This window comes from Saccopteryx leptura, chromosome 2, assembly GCF_036850995.1.
Source record: "Saccopteryx leptura isolate mSacLep1 chromosome 2, mSacLep1_pri_phased_curated, whole genome shotgun sequence".
In the NCBI taxonomy this organism is placed as follows: domain Eukaryota; kingdom Metazoa; phylum Chordata; class Mammalia; order Chiroptera; family Emballonuridae; genus Saccopteryx; species Saccopteryx leptura.
The window spans coordinates 331,948,121-331,963,444 of NC_089504.1; the positions used below are offsets into that span (position 1 = coordinate 331,948,121).

Consider the following 15,324-nt stretch of genomic DNA (forward strand, 5'->3'; position numbering starts at 1 on the left):
CAAAACCTGAAAATACAGGGAGCAAAACAGCCCTCTGGGACTAAAAGCGCAAACCTAGAGTCTACATCCGGTGTTTTAAAGCCCCCAACCGCAGATAGCCGCGTGGGGAAAGTTTACTAAGCGGTTTCGTGGAGACGCGGGAGCAGCACTCTCAGAGGATAGTGGGAAGAACCCTCGCGAGAAGACAAGAGGAGCCCTTCCCCACCACGGAGAAGACACGCCTCCAAGGAGGGGACCGGAAGCGCTAAGTCGGGGCCGGAAGTAGTGCTGACTTGGTGCATGTGGGCGGCAGCATGGCGGCTCATCGTTCCGGGCCGCTCAAGCAGCAGAATAAAGCTCATAAAGGCGGGCGGCATCGACGCCGGGGATCCGCACAGCGGAACGAGAAGGGTGAGAATATAGGGTTGGAGGAGGAGGAGCTGCTTAGCCGATTTTTTTTTGCTTAGCCGATTTTGACTGCTTTTCTCCATGCCCTGACTCAACTCCTACTTTCGGCCTGGACCCGATGTAACGGCTCTAAGGTGGGCGGGAAGAGGTCCCTTTTCTTGACCTTCTGGTGCCCAGCACGAAAGCCCTTTATGATCTTACTCCAGGCCGTCTAGCAGTGAAAATCCTAAGCAAGAAGATGAGAAAGGAGCTCAGCAGAGTAGACCAGAGGCATCGTGCCAGCCAGCTCCGAAAGCAGAAGAAAGAGGCGGTGAGAGGAGCAAGGATTGGGGATGGTGTGGCTTCACAAACATTGTAGGCGGATAATGCCCCAACCTAGAAAATATGACTCTGGGAAGGGGCCAAAGATGGAGAATAACCCTAGAGCACATGCCAGTTGTGAGTGCTCATGCTAGAGCATTCTTTGCTTTGGTCCATTCTCACCCATTGATATACACGTCACTTTTTACAAGACAGATGCTGGGGGTAGGTCATTTATGCTGTTGGAAAGTCAGTACTGGCACGAAGTACTGAGACGTTGAGATGTACTCCGGTCCTTTCTAATTTCAGGTTCTGGCAGAAAAGAGGCATCTGGGCAGCAAGGATGGCCCTCCTCATCAGGTACTGGTGGTGCCCCTGCATAGCAGGATTTCCCTTCCAGAGGCCCTTCGGCTGCTTCAGGATAGGGACACTGGAACAGTACACGTGAACGAATGGGGAAGCACCCACAGCTTTATGCTGTTATGCCCAATCTTGAAACATCGGTGGTTTTTCACACCTGCAAGGCCAGGTTAGAGTATACAATGTTTTCTATCATGTTTTGAGTAGTGGTAATATTCTTTTAATATTACGTGCTGGTGCCAACCACCTCTTCCCAATGACTTTGTTTTCTGTCTTCAGGGGATCTGCACACTGTGCTAGACTTGGCTAAAGTGGCTGATACCATCCTGTTCCTCCTTGATCCACTAGAAGGCTGGGACAGCACTGGCGATTACTGCCTTTCTTGCCTCTTTGCTCAGGGCCTTCCCACCTATAGTAAGTGATTAGGGAATATTGGAGGCCATGAAGGAAATTAACTAGTATTTGTTATGCACCTATAATTTCCATTAAGGTGCCTTAAATTTTTTTAAAATTTTAGTTCACATTCAATATTATTTTGTACAACTTGCCTTTTTATTTCTGTGCCGCCTTTTCCCCAGAGGAAGAATATAAGGTTTGGTTTTACTGTGTAATTTATTTAAGGCAGCTGGATGTTGGGTTTCCCAATGATCTCTACGCTCACAACTGTTGAGTTTTTGTGAACTTGTTTATAAATCTGCTTGGAGGATTTTCATGTGGTGAATCAAGATGTCATGAAATCCTTTTCTCTTTTGCTCACAGCACTAGCTATCCAGGGAATTTCTGGCCTCCCACCGAAGAAACAAATAGATGCCAGAAAGAAGCTAAGTAAAGTAGTGGAGAAACGATTTCCTGATGACAAACTCCTTTTGTTAGACACTCAACAGGAGGCAGGGATGCTGCTCAGGCAGTTAGCTCACCAAAAGCAACGGCATATTGCCTTTCGAGATCGGCGGGCCTACCTCTTTGCTCACCATGTTGACTTTGTGCCTGATGAAGAGAGTAACTTGGTGGGGACCTTGAAAATCTCAGGCTATGTTCGTGGACAGACTATGAATGTAAATAACTTGCTGCACATCGTTGGACATGGTGATTTCCAGATAAAACAGATAGATGCTCCTACGGACCCTTTTCCTTTAAATCTTAGAGTGAACAAATCCCAGAAGGACCCCGGCATGGCAAGAGAGGTAAGATTGATGTTTTATTTTATTTTTTTTTAATGTTTATTGATTTTATAGAGAAAGGAAGGGAGAGAGCAGGAAAGAGACAATAACATCTGTTCCTGTATGTACCTGACTGTGGATCAAACCAGCAACATTGGTGCTTTCGGACCATGCTCTAGCCAACAGAGCTATCCGGCCAGGGCAATGTTTTCTTTTTTAAAACTTGATTTGAACCTGACCAGGTGGTGGCGCAGTGAATAGGGCATCGGACTAGGACGCAGAGAACCTAGGTTCAAAACCCTGAAGTTGTCAGCTTAAGTGTGGGCTCACCCAGCTTGAGCGTGGGGTTGCTGGCCTGAGTGTGGGATCATAGACGTGACCCCATGGTGGCTGGCTTCAGCCCAAAGGTCGCTTTTTTGAAGCCCAAGGTCACTGGCTTGAGCAAGGGGTCACTCACTCTGCTGTAGCCCTCCCCAACCCCATCAAGGCACATATGAGAAAGCAATCAATGAACAACTAAGGTGCTGCAACAAAGAATCGATGCTTCTTGTCTCTCTCCCTTCTTGTCTGTCTGTCCCTATCTGTTCTTCTCTCTGACTCTCTCTCTGTCTCTGTGAAGAAAAAAAAAAACTTGAGCCCTGGCAGGTTGGTTCAGTGGTAGAACATCGGCCTGACATGTGGAAATCCTGGGTTTCTGGTCAAGGCACACAGGCGAAGCCACCATCTGCTTCTCTTCCCCTCCCCCTCCCCCTTCTCCCTTTTTTCTCTTTTCCTCTCCCGCAGCCAGACTCAAACGGTTTGAGCAAGTTAGTTCTGGGCGCTGAGGATGGCTCTGTGGCCTGCTGAGCAACAGAACAGCAGCCCCAGGTGGGCAGAGCATCACCCAGTAGGGGACTTGCTGGCTGAATCCCAGTTGGGGCGCATACGGGAGTCTGTCTTTGCCTCCCTGCCTCTCACTTAATTAAAAAAAAAAAAAGACTTAGAAAAAATTGACTTGAGAGAGAGATCAATTTGTTGTTCTACTTACTGATGCATTCACTGTATGTTGTTCCCTGTATGTGCCCTGACTGGGGATTAAACCCACAATCTTGGTCCATTGGGACAATGTTCAAACCAACTGAGCTATCCAGCCAGGGCCAAGATTCTTAAAGACTGTGTAGATTTAAATGTAAACTAATGTAGGATGGGGATTAACTTCAGAGAAGGTCTATAACTTAGACAACTATCTTAGTCCCAGGAGGTGACTGCTAGTTCTAAGTAAGGCACTAGTTAAGTACAAAATTGGCTCTGTTTATAGAAGACAAAATGTAGTCTCTTTCCTCAGACAATTAGGAAAAAAAATGGCAAACACATGTAAAGTAAAGATTGAGGAAGTGTGGTTGAGGTACAGACCTATGGGACCTGAGAAAGTAGACCAACAAGCTTCACAGAGGAGATGAGACTTTAGCCAGATGTTGAGAAGGATGAATTTGATTTACATGTTTTAGAGAGGTGAAGGAATATCCAAGGCCTGACCAGATGGTGGCGTAGTGGATAGAGCATCAGGCTGGGATGCTGAAGACCCTGGTTTGAAATCCCAAGGTCGTCAGTTTGAGTGCAGGCTCATCCGGCTTGAGCACAGGCTCACCAGCTTGAGCACGGAGTCACTGGTTTGAGCATGGAATCAGACATGACCCATGGTTGCTGGCTTGAGTCCAAGGAGTCACTGGCTTGGCTGGAGCACCCCAGTCAAGGCACATAATGGGAAAGCAATCAATGAACAACTAAGGAGCTGCAGTGAAGAATTGATGCTTCTCATCTCTCTCCCTTCCTGTTCTCTGTGCCTATAATGCCCCCTCTTACTAAAAAAAAAAAATGTCTTAGAACATAGAGACAACATGAACCTAGCATAATGATGGATCAAAGGGTTTCTCTGAACTCTGAAGACATCAGCCTGATGGGAGTAGGGTATGTAATAAACATAGGAGTGGGGCCAGATTATGAAAAGCCTCAAGAACCAAGCAAAGGTATAGACTTAAAATGCTAGGAAATGGGCCCTGGCCGGTTGGCTCAGCGGTAGAGCGTCGGCCTGGTGTGTAGGAGTCCTGGGTTCAATTCCCGGCCAGGGCACACAGGAGAAGCACCCATCTGCTTCTCCACCCCTCCCCCTCTCCTTCCTCTCTGTCTCTCTCTTCCCCTCCCGCAGCGAGGCTCCATTGGAGCAAAGATGGCCCGGGCGCTGGGGATGGCTCTGTGGCCTCTGCCTCAGGTGCTAGAATGGCTCTGGATGCAACAGAGCGATGCCACAGAGGGGCAGAGCATCGCCCCCTGGTGGGCATGCTGGGTGGATCCCAGTTGGGTGCATGCGGGAGTCTGACTGCCTCCCCATTTCCAGCTTTGGAAAAATGAAAAAAAAAAAATGCTAGGAAATGGAATCATTTGAAAAAAATTTGATAAATTTTGGCTTTATGTTTCATTCTGTTTCATTGGTCTTCTACTTGAGGACTGTTATTTTTGGATCTTTCTAGTTACTATGTTAGATTTAGTACATTTTTTGTTAATGTTTGACTGACCATCACCTGCTTTTGATTTAGATTGGTTCTACGGATGCTGTAGCTGATATGGAGGAAGATATTAAGGTCCTAATGAAGGCAGACCCTGATAGACAAGAATCGTTGCAAACAGAGGTTATTCCAGATCCAATGGAGGGGGAGCAAACCTGGCCCACTGAAGAGGAACTGAGTGAGGCAAATGGTTGGTAATGGCAAGCTTGTTTGTAATTCATCTGGCCCAGAACTGTGGATTTTGTCTAGCTGCTCACAGTCAGGACCCTTTAAGGTAGAGTGGGTTGAGGATGTATTTGGAGGTCTATCCCTTCTCACCCCCAAATGCTATATGTTTGTATTAAGCAAACATTGAACACAGCTTTGCTCCTTTTCTCAAAATCACTTGTTTTATAACAAACAGATAAACAACTTTGGATTTATTGCAGGCTTTATTGTGTAATTATTGCTAGTTTTCAGGCAGCCAAATTAAATTTGGAAGTAGTTGTCTGTTTTGCACATAGTATCTGCTAGAGTTTCTGGTGTTGGCAGCAATATCTAGTGTCTTGCTGAAGTGAGAATACCTGAAGTAAAAGGGGAAAGAGGCCCTGGCCGGTTGGCTCAGTGGTAAAGCATCGGCCTGGTGTGCAGGAATCCCGGGTTTGATTCCCAACCAGGGCATACAGGAGAGGCCAATCTGCTTCTCCACTCCTCCCCCTCTCCTTCCTCTCTGTCTCTCTCTTCCCCTCCCGCAGCCAGGGCTCCATTGGAGCAGGGTTGGCCCGGGTGCTGAGGATGGCTCTATGGCCTCTGCCTCAGGTGCTAAGAATGGTTCTGGTAGCAACAGAGCAACACCCCAGATGGGCAGAGCGTCGCCCCCTGGTGGGCGTGCCGGGTGGATCCCAGTCGGGTGCATGTGGGAGTCTGTCTGACTGCCTCCCCGTTTCCAACTTTAGAAAAATACACACACACACACACACACACACACACACACACACACACACACACACACACACACGAAAGGGGAAAGAAAGTATATAATTTACTTACCTCATTTGGGTTTTTACAGACTTCTTGAAGAAAAGTTCCAAGATAGTAAAGAAGGTTCCCAAAGGAACATCCAGTTACCAAGCTGAATGGATTTTGGATGAGGATGGTGAAAGTGATAGGGAAGGAGATGAATATGACGATATAGAACATGAGGACTTTATGGAAGAGGAATCTCAGGTAAAAAAATGTTCTGAGGTCACTTTGTGTACAACCCCAAATGTAAGGCAAAGTGCAATCCTGACCTTGAGGTATGTGTATGGTCAGGTTTTTTTTTTTTTGTATGGTCAGTTTTTAAAGGACTTTGTCATTGTCAGGAATAAAACTTGTTTTATAACCGAGTCTCTTAGAATTGACATGGTTTGCCTGACCAGGAGGTGGTGCAGTGGATAGAGCGTCGGCCTGGGATACCGAGGACCCAGGTTTGAAACCCTAAGGTTGCTAGCTTAAGTATGGGCTCATCCAGCTTGAGCATGGGATCATAGACATGACCCCAGGTTGCTGGCTTGAGCAAGTGGTCACTGGCTCAGCTGGAGTCTCCTAGTCAAGACATGTATGAGAAAACCATCAGTGAACAACTAAGGTGCTGCAATTGTGAGTTGATGCTTCTCATCTCTCTCCTTTGCTGTCTGTCTCTCTTAAAAAAAAAAAAAAAGATAGAGAGAGAGAGAGAAAGAAAAGGAAATGACATGGTTTAGACTAAATGTCTAATAAAATTATTTTATTCTTAGCTTAATAGCTTTAAAGCTGTTATTCTGTGCTTTGGGACAGTGCTCCAACCAATCAAGCTATCCGGCCAGGGCCAAAGCTATTATTATTTATTCCACAGGATGAGAGTAGTGAAGAGGAAGAAGAGGAAGAATGTGAAGCTATGGCTATAGAAGAGTCTGTGCGTGATGATCTATATGATGAGAAAATGGATAAAGAGGTTGAGGAAAAAATGCTGGAGAAATATAAACAAGAAAGACTGGAAGAGATGTTTCCAGATGAAGTCGATACCCCTCGCGATGTGGCTGCTAGAGTTCGGTTAGTCAACAAGTCTGAAATCAGTCATTACTTTTTTTTTCCTTTAAGATTTTATTTTTTGCCTGACCTGTGGTGGCACAGTGGATAAACTGTTGACCTGGAACACTGAGGTCACTGGTTCAAAATCCCGGGCTTCCTGATCAAGGCACATACAAGAAACAACTACCTATGAATTGAAGCTTCCCATTCCTCCTTTCTCTCTTCCCTGCCCCCTTTCTGCCTTCTCTCCCCTCCCCCCTCCCCTCCCTTCCCCTTCCCTCTCTCTCCTCTTCTCTTCCCTCTCCTCCTCTCTCTAAAATCAATAAATAAAGTGTTGCCTGACCTGTGGTGGTGCAGTGGATAACCTGGAACACTGAGGTTGCCGGTTCTAAACCCTGGGCTTGCCTGGTTAAGGCACATATGGGAGTTGATGCTTCCTGCCCCCCCCCCCCCTTAAAATAAGTAAATAAATAAAAGAAAAGAAAAAAACATTGTTTCTGGTTCTGAAGGGCTAATGTTCTATATAGGAGGATAGGAAAGATGCTTTCCTTTTTTTTCTGTGTGTTTGTTTTTTGGTTTTTTTTGGTATCAGAAGTGGGATACGAACCCACGCCTCCATTCGGAGACCAGAAGTTGAGTAGCAGATGCTTTCTATGTAAACTTAATACTCAGTTGAAGTATGCAATATTTGGAGATTTTGGGGGAGTTTGGGTGGAACCACAGGATAAAAGCTTGAAGGTGTAAGTGGTCATTTTTGCTGTATGAGTCAGTCTGACTAAACCCAGAGGGTTTGTCAGATATTAGAGAAGTAAGGATTTTATCAAGGACCGTGTTCCTTAGGTTAAGGAGCCACTTCCTCATAGGCACCAGTGAGCCACTGTATATACTTTGTCTTTTGTTGGTGAGAAAGAAGCTTGGCTTTGGTTTTGAAATATTTGTTGAAAACAGTTTTGGAGTGTGGTTTTGGTGTTTTTTTTTTTTTTTTTTACAGAGAGAGGGATAGACAGGGACAGACAGGAATGGAGAGATGAGAAGCATCAATCATTAGTTTTTTGTTGCGCATTGCAACACCTTAGTTGTTCATTGATTGCTTTCTCATATGTGCCTTGACTGCAGGCCTTCAGCAGACTGAGTTACCCCTTGCTCGAGCCAGCGGCCTTGGGTCCAAGCTGGTGAGCTTTGCTCAAACCAGATGAGCCCGCGCTCAAGCCGGCGACCTCGGGGTCTCGAACCTGGTCTTCTGCATCCCAGTCCGACACTATCCACTGCGCCACCGCCTAGTCAGGCTGGAATGTGGTCTTGATTTAGGCTATGAAGTAATCTTGAGAGAGTGATAGGAGTTCTTTAACTTAGAGTCTTAGCTGTATTATTGACCAGAGTAAAAATAGTAGCACCGTATAAATTTGACTATTAATTTCTTTAAATTCTCCTGTATTCTAGATTTCAGAAATACAGAGGCCTCAAAAGCTTCCGGACATCTCCATGGGATCCTAAGGAAAACCTTCCTCAAGATTATGCTCGTATCTTTCAATTTCAGAACTTTACTAATACCAGGAAACGCATCTTTAAAGGAATCGAGGAAAATGAGGTTGAAGGAGCTGAGGTATCTGCCTTTCTTTATTGATCCCTATAAGTTGCTTTTATTTGCCAAGGTGCCCTATCCTTTACTCCTTCTCTTGGCAAGTGTACCTTTGTTTTGTGCTGCCCATAGCTGAATTAGAGGAGCTACTGAGTCACTGATAAGAGTGATATTGGGGACAAAGAGGTATCACAAATGTTAACAAAAAAATTTGCCTGACCTGTGGTGGTGCAGTGGATAGAGCATCGACCTAGAAATGCTAAGGTCGCCGGTTCGAAGCCTTGGGCTTGCCTGGTCAAGGCACATATGGGAGTTGATGCTTCCAGCTCCTCCCCCCTGTCTCTCTCTCCTCTCTCTCTCTCTCTCTCCTCTCTAAAATGAGTAAATAAAAAAAAAATTAAAAAAAAAATTTAATCTAGATAGTTGAAGCATTTGTGAAAGGCAATTTTGAAGGGTGAGGATTGGCTATATGGTAGTATGAGACGTTTAACATATTTGGAGAAACGTTTTATCATTATAGAGTCCTTAAGGGTAATTGTGTGATTGTTTTCTGCTTTCTTCTGGCAGGTTGGCTGGTATGTTACACTTCATGTCTCTGAAGTGCCTCTCTCTGTGATGGAGCATTTCAAGCAAGGGGCACCCTTGATTGCTTTTTCTTTACTGTCTCATGAACAGAAGGTTAGTATCTTGTGGGAAATGGGAGTTGTAAAACTTTCTGACCAGCCCTGGCCAGTTGGCTCAGTGGTAGAGTGTCGGCCTGGCGTGCAGAAGTCCCGGGTTCAATTCCCGGCCAGGGCACACAGGAGAAGCGCTCATCTGCTTCTCCACCCCTCCCCCTCTCCTTCCTCTCTGTCTCTCTCTTCCCCTTCCGCAGCTGAGGTTCCACTGGAGCAAAGATGGCCCGGGCGCTGGGGATGGCTCCTTGGCCTCTGCCCCAGGCGCTAGAGTGGCTCTGGTCTCAACAGAGCGACGCCCCGGAGGGGCAGAGCATCGCCCCCTGGTGGGCATGCCGGTGGATCCCGGTCGGGCGCATGCGGGAGTCTGTCTGACTGTCTCTCCGTTTCTGGCTTCAGAAAAATACAGGAAAAAAAAACAAAACAAAAAAAACTTTCTGACCAGGTCTGTGTGACAGTCTAGAACTTTATTATACTGACATTTTGCTCATTGGGATGTGAAAAACATGCCTTTAGGATTAAGAATTGCGATGATAGAGAAGTCAGTGATGGTTAAAACCTGTGTCTGAACCTGTCTGAAGCATCTCAGTGATGCAGCAACCCAAGTGGTTCTGAGACTTCTCTGAAATAAGTATATTTCTCAGATCAGAATTTTGTGTGTGTGTGACAGAGACGGATAGGGTCAGACAGGAAGGGAAAGATGGAAGCATCAGTTCTTCATTGCAGCACCTTAGTTGGTTATTCATTGATTGCTTTTTTATACGTGCCTTGACCAGGTGGCGGGGGGGGGGGGGGTGGCTACAGCAGAATGAGTGACCCCTTGCTCAAGCCAGCAACCATGGGGTCATGTCGATGATCCCACACTCAAGCCTGATGAGCCCGCACTCAAGCTGGCAACCTCGGGGTTTCGAACCTGGGTCCTCGGCATCCCAGTCCAATGCTAATCCACTGCCTGGGCAGGCTCAGATTAGATTTTAACCAGGGGTTGGCAGCCTTACAAATAAAGAGTGTTTATGCCAAGGTGTAGATCTCTTTTCTCTTGGTGGCCAGCAGTCATGTAGGTTGGAGTGTGTTGCGAGCTCTGGCCTTGGGTCAGTGAGTGAAGGTTGAGGAGCAGAAGGGGCTTGAATGAGTGTGGTTTGAGGTGTGTGGTGAGTGAGTGGCTTGAAGTCATTAACCATGTGACAGATGTTGAGCTCTTGCATGTTAGATGCAGGAATGTCAACTAGTATAGAAGGGTACATGAAAGCTCTGAAAACCTGCCTCTGTTTAGCTCAAATGCCAGTTAGAGGTAAAAGATGAATCTGTACTACATTATTAATTAGCACTGTCAGTTCTTAGAGTGAATCGGAATGTTAGTTTGGTTTGCCTTTTAGGTTAAAGTGTTCTAGATATAAAGTTCTGTTTTTCTTACTTGTTACTTAGATGTCAGTACTGAATATGGTAGTAAGCCGGCATCCCGACAACACTGAACCTGTGAAAGCTAAAGAGAAGCTGATCTTCCACTGTGGGTTCAGGCGCTTCCAAGCCTCACCTTTATTTTCTCAGCACACTGCAGGTAAGCAGTGAGGAGGTACAGAATACACAATTTCACATTCTAGAGGCGTTTTCGGTACTCTGGTTTAGGAGCTAATGATGCATTTATTCAAAATGTCTAAACCTGTCTGAAGCATTCCAGTGACGCAACCTCTGAGTGGTGCTGAGGCTTCTCTGCCGTATTTGACAGCGGCAGTGTTGGTGAAGGCTAGTGGGTTGCCCAAGGTGGAATAAAGCAAGAGATGTGTGGCTTCTGAGATGTGGAGACTTGGTGAGAGTTTGGAGAGTGGTGACCAGGGACACTTGTTTTTTTAATTTCAGATATTATTTATTGATTTTAGAGAACAAGAGAAGGGGGGAGGAGAGGGAAGCATCAACTTATAGTAGCTTCTCATATGTGCCTTAAATAGGCAAGGCCGGGGTTTTGAACCGGCAACTATAGCATTCCAGGTCGACACTTCATCCACTGCGCCACCACAGGTTAGGTGACCAGGGACACTATTGTGGCAAAAATTATTGTACTAAAATCTTGGTCTGATGGTTCAGTTGGTTAGAGCGTCCTTCTGAGCAGAGGTTGCTGGTTTGATCCCTGCTCTGGGTACTGCAGGAACAGAGCAGTGTTCTTGTCTCTCCCTCTCTTTCTTTCTCTCTCCCCCTTCCTCTCTTTCTAAAATCAATATATTTTAAATTTTATTTTATTTATTTACACTGCTCACAAAAATTAGGGGATATTTTATCACTTCATATTCATTTTTGAAATATTCCCTAATTTTTGTGAGCAGTATTTTTTTAAGAAAGAGAGAGGGACAGACAAGAAGGGAGAGAAATGAGAAGCATCCACTCATAGTTGTGGCACTTCAGTTCACTGATTGTTCCTCAGATGTGCCTTATCCGAGGGGCTCCAAATGAGCCAGTGACCCTTTGCTCAAGCCAGCGACCCCATGCTCAAGCTGGTGAGCCCGCACTCAAGCCGGTGACCTCTGAGTATGGAACCTGGGTCCAAGCCAATGCTCTATCCACTCACTGTGCCCACTGCCTGGTCAGGCTAAAATCAATACATTTTTTTAAAATTTAAAAATTTTATTGTGCTAAAGATTAGAAGTGAGAAGAGGTTTTGTACTAACTTGGGAATTTTTGAACATTACCTATATTCTCAGCTCATTAATGGCCAGAGGAAAGTGATGAAGGCAGTATTGATGAGAGCTCTGGATAATTTCTTTTTTCTTAAATTGTTCCATTGATTTGAGAGAGGGAGAGAGAAGCGTCAACTTGTTCACTTAGTTGTTCCATTTAGTTGGGTACTCAGTTAATGCTTCTTGTATGTGCCCTGATTGGGGGGGGGGTCAAACCCATGACCTCTGGCATGCTGGGTCAGTGCTTTATCCACTGAGCCACCCAGCCAGTGCCTGGATATTTTCTGTTCATTTCTCATACTTCATTATTAAAAAGGGAGGTCGGACGGTTTCACTGAAGGTAAAAACAGAAGCTCCAGATAGTCCTTAAGATTATAGATCAGAGCTTGACCTGTGGTGGCGCAATGGATAAAGCTTCGACCTGGAATGCTGAGGTTGCCAGTTCAAAACCTCAGGCTTGCCTGGTCAAGGCACATATGAGAAACAACTATGAGTTGATGTTTCCCACTCCTCCCTCACACCTCTCTCTCTCTCATCTCTCTAAAATCAATCAATAAATTTTAAAATAAAGAAAAAAAAATGTTTGCCAAGACTAAGAATTGTTGATTTAGTGGATATATTCTCTATAAAGCACTGATTCTCAAATAAGGGAAGATTGGTGTATATTAGAATCACTGGAGCCTGACTAGGTGATGGCATAGTGGAATTGAGCATCGGACTAGGACGCAGAGGACCCAGGTTTGAAACCCTGAGGTTGCCAGCTTGAGCACAGGCTCACCAGCTTGAGCAGGGGATTCGCTGGCCTGAATGTGTGATCATAGACATGACCCCATAGTCGCTGGCTTGAGCCCAAGGTTTCGGGCTTGAGCAAGGGATCAATCGCTCTGCTGTAGCTCCCCGGTCAAGGCACGTATGAGAAAGCAATCAGTGAACAACTAAGGTGCCACAGCAAAGAATTGATACTTCTCATCTATCTCCCTTCCTGTATGTCTGTCCTAATCTGTCCCTCTCTCTCTTTCTGTCATTAAAAAGAAAAAAAGAGGCCCTGGCCGGTTGGCTCAGTGGTAGAGCGTCAGCCTGGCGTGCAGGAGTCCCGGGTTCGATTCCCGGCCAGGGCACACAGGAGAAGCGCCCATCTGCTTCTCCACTCCTCCCCCTCCTTCCTCTCTGTCTCTCTCTTCCCCTCCCACAGCCAAGGCTCCATTGGAGCAAAGTTGGCCCGGGCACTGAGGATGGCTCTATGGCCTCTGCCTCAGGCACTAGAATGGCCCTGGTTGCAGCAGAGCGGCACCCCAGATGGGCAGAGCATTGCCCCCTGGTGGGCATGCCGGGTGGATCCCGGTTAGGCGCATGCAGGAGTCTGTCTGACTGCCTCCCCGTTTCCAACTTCAGAAAAATACAAAAAAACAAAACAAAACAACAACAACAAAAAGAATCACTGGAGAACTTTTCCAAACCCAAATAGAATCTAGGTTCTGAGATTCTGCCTCCAGTTGAAAAAAAACTGATAGGGTTGGGTTGTATCTATCAGGTGTGTTGAGGCAGGGATATACTTTGAGAACTAAGTAGGGTAAAAGAAACACAAGTTGCCTTGGATGTAAGAGCTGCACTTGATACACCTTTTCACAGGCCTCTGGATTCCTTATGAGTTCTCTAAATGTTTTTGGTTTGTATTTTTTAACCTTTATTATAACAGCGGATAAACATAAATTTCAGAGATTCTTGACTGCTGACACGGCCCTGGTGGTGACAGTATATGCCCCTATCACTTTTCCTCCTGCATCTGTGCTGCTTTTCAAACCAAATAGCAATGGTAAGTTGAGTTCACAGAGGTAAACAGATCTGCAGGGCCCTAATAGATGTAATACGGTTTTCTGTATTTAGATATGGGAGCCAAATGGTATGAAGAGGGTGGTGATGGTTTTTAGATTACAGGCAGTCCCAGGGTTACAAACAAGATAGGTTCTGTAGGTTTGTTCTTAAGTTGAATTTGTATGTAAGTTGGAATAGGTATATTTATCTATTAAATGCAACTTAGATGTTTGTCTTCACATAGTATTTATTTTTGCTTTTCTCTGTATGTATATACTTAAACATTTTCAAATAAAACGTTAAACAATCTTGGATGATAGAAAGCTGATGGACTTTTTGGAGAGGATGGGACTGGTGTTAGAGAGTCAGGGTTTGATTCTACTGCTGGAGTCAGTTTCTTACAGTAGGCATCAGGGGAGGTTTGTACAGAGCTATTCTTTCCCTCATTATAAATGGCCCTGTAGTAACTATGGTAAACCTCTCTATCAGGATCTTGCTTCTCTAACTTTGCCATTACTGCTTCAGTGAGTCAGAAAGCATCACCTAACTCTTGTAGAAAACTTGTTTATGGAGTTTCTAGGTCCCTGTTTTATTCCCTAATGCTATTATCTACTGTGCTAGTTCTATAAGGTCTTTATTAGTTCTTTGCCATGGGAGTCAAGTAACTATATAATTTTCACTGATGTCCAATTGCAATTGATTACCAATAGCTCTTATGATTACCAGTAGCTCTATTCATAAGTACAAGTTTTATGTAAGTTGGATGTTTGTAACTCAGGGACTTACTGTGTCCCAATATTAGGCTCACAGTGGGTCTAAGGCAGGGATGATGAATGGGGTTTGATCTTGCTTGCCAACTTGAGCTAATTGGTAGAGGATGCGCAGATTGTGATATTTAGGATAGGATCTAGGGTCAGGCTCAGCAGGAATATCACTTAGTAATTTTTGCTATGGACCCAGGAAAGCAGCATTGTACATCCCTACTTTAAGGTTTCTCTAAAAAGATTTTGCATAGGTCTTTAAGTGGACTAGAGCAATAAATGCTTTGGTCTGTAGACTCCTGCTGCTTTTCTTTTTGCCCCTTAGGAATGCATAACCTCATTGCCACAGGCCATCTTTTGTCAGTGGATCCAGACAGGATGGTCATCAAGAGAGTTGTTCTGAGTGGTCATCCTTTCAAAATTTTTACTAAGATGGCAGTAGTGCGTTACATGTTCTTCAGTAGAGGTATGTCTAAAGGATGGGATCTGACTGCCTTTGTGGGGTGAAGGTTGGGTTTACATTTTATGGGTAAATGTTGCATCTTGGTCTTCTGTGTGTTTCATTCTAAGAGGACGTGCTGTGGTTTAAACCGGTGGAACTGAGAACAAAGTGGGGCCGTAGGGGACACATCAAGGAGCCTTTAGGTAAGAGGATGTTGGATTTGGAATTTTATCTAGGTTCCCCCAGTGCTATTAAATGCTACTGGGGTAGAAGACCATTAAATTTGATGAACTTGCTGTGTTTTCTTTCTAGGTACTCATGGCCATATGAAATGCAGTTTTGATGGGAAGCTAAAATCTCAGGACACAGTACTGATGAACCTCTATAAACGAGTTTTCCCCAAATGGACTTATGATCCATATGTACCAGAACCAGTACCTTGGGTGAAATGTGAGATTTCTTCAGCAGTGCCAGAAACGGACATGGAGTGATGGATTCAGTGGAATTCTAATTGTCATTGCTACTGGTTAGCATCTGAGGGATGGGAAGCTACACCTTGTGATTGGGCAGTTTGTGTTGTCTACTTTAGCTTAGAAGTCTGCTGCC

General features: G+C 45.2%; 1 protein-coding gene and 2 non-coding genes across 3 annotated transcripts; all 3 read left to right on the forward strand.

Annotated features, from left to right (window-relative positions):
• The first annotated feature begins 207 nt into the window (after positions 1-207).
• On the forward strand, positions 208-15,310 carry TSR1 (TSR1 ribosome maturation factor). The gene is made up of 15 exons (XM_066363498.1): positions 208-390; positions 594-697; positions 997-1,216; positions 1,327-1,461; positions 1,807-2,231; positions 4,781-4,940; positions 5,799-5,956; positions 6,606-6,802; positions 8,222-8,384; positions 8,928-9,038; positions 10,460-10,592; positions 13,400-13,516; positions 14,602-14,742; positions 14,847-14,921; positions 15,031-15,310. Exons 1-15 carry the CDS (start codon positions 294-296, stop codon positions 15,207-15,209), a joined length of 2,415 nt encoding a protein of 804 aa, XP_066219595.1. The 5' UTR covers positions 208-293; the 3' UTR covers positions 15,210-15,310.
• On the forward strand, positions 9,569-9,662 carry LOC136396170 (small nucleolar RNA SNORD91 family). The gene has a single exon (XR_010749575.1). It is a non-coding gene; the product is annotated as a small nucleolar RNA SNORD91 family (small nucleolar RNA).
• Positions 10,656-10,750, forward strand: LOC136396169 (small nucleolar RNA SNORD91 family). Its single transcript, XR_010749574.1, has one exon. It is a non-coding gene; the product is annotated as a small nucleolar RNA SNORD91 family (small nucleolar RNA).
• Positions 15,311-15,324: the final 14 nt, after the last annotated feature.

Coding starts and splice junctions, on each gene's coding strand:
- TSR1 (XM_066363498.1), top strand. CDS start 294: ATGGCGGCTCATCGTTCCGGGCCGCTCAAGCAGCAGAATAAAGCTCAT. Junction 1,217..1,326: donor TTTCACACCTGCAAGGCCAG/GTTAGAGTATAC, acceptor TTCTGTCTTCAG/GGGATCTGCACACTGTGCTA. Junction 4,941..5,798: donor GGAACTGAGTGAGGCAAATG/GTTGGTAATGGC, acceptor GGGTTTTTACAG/ACTTCTTGAAGAAAAGTTCC.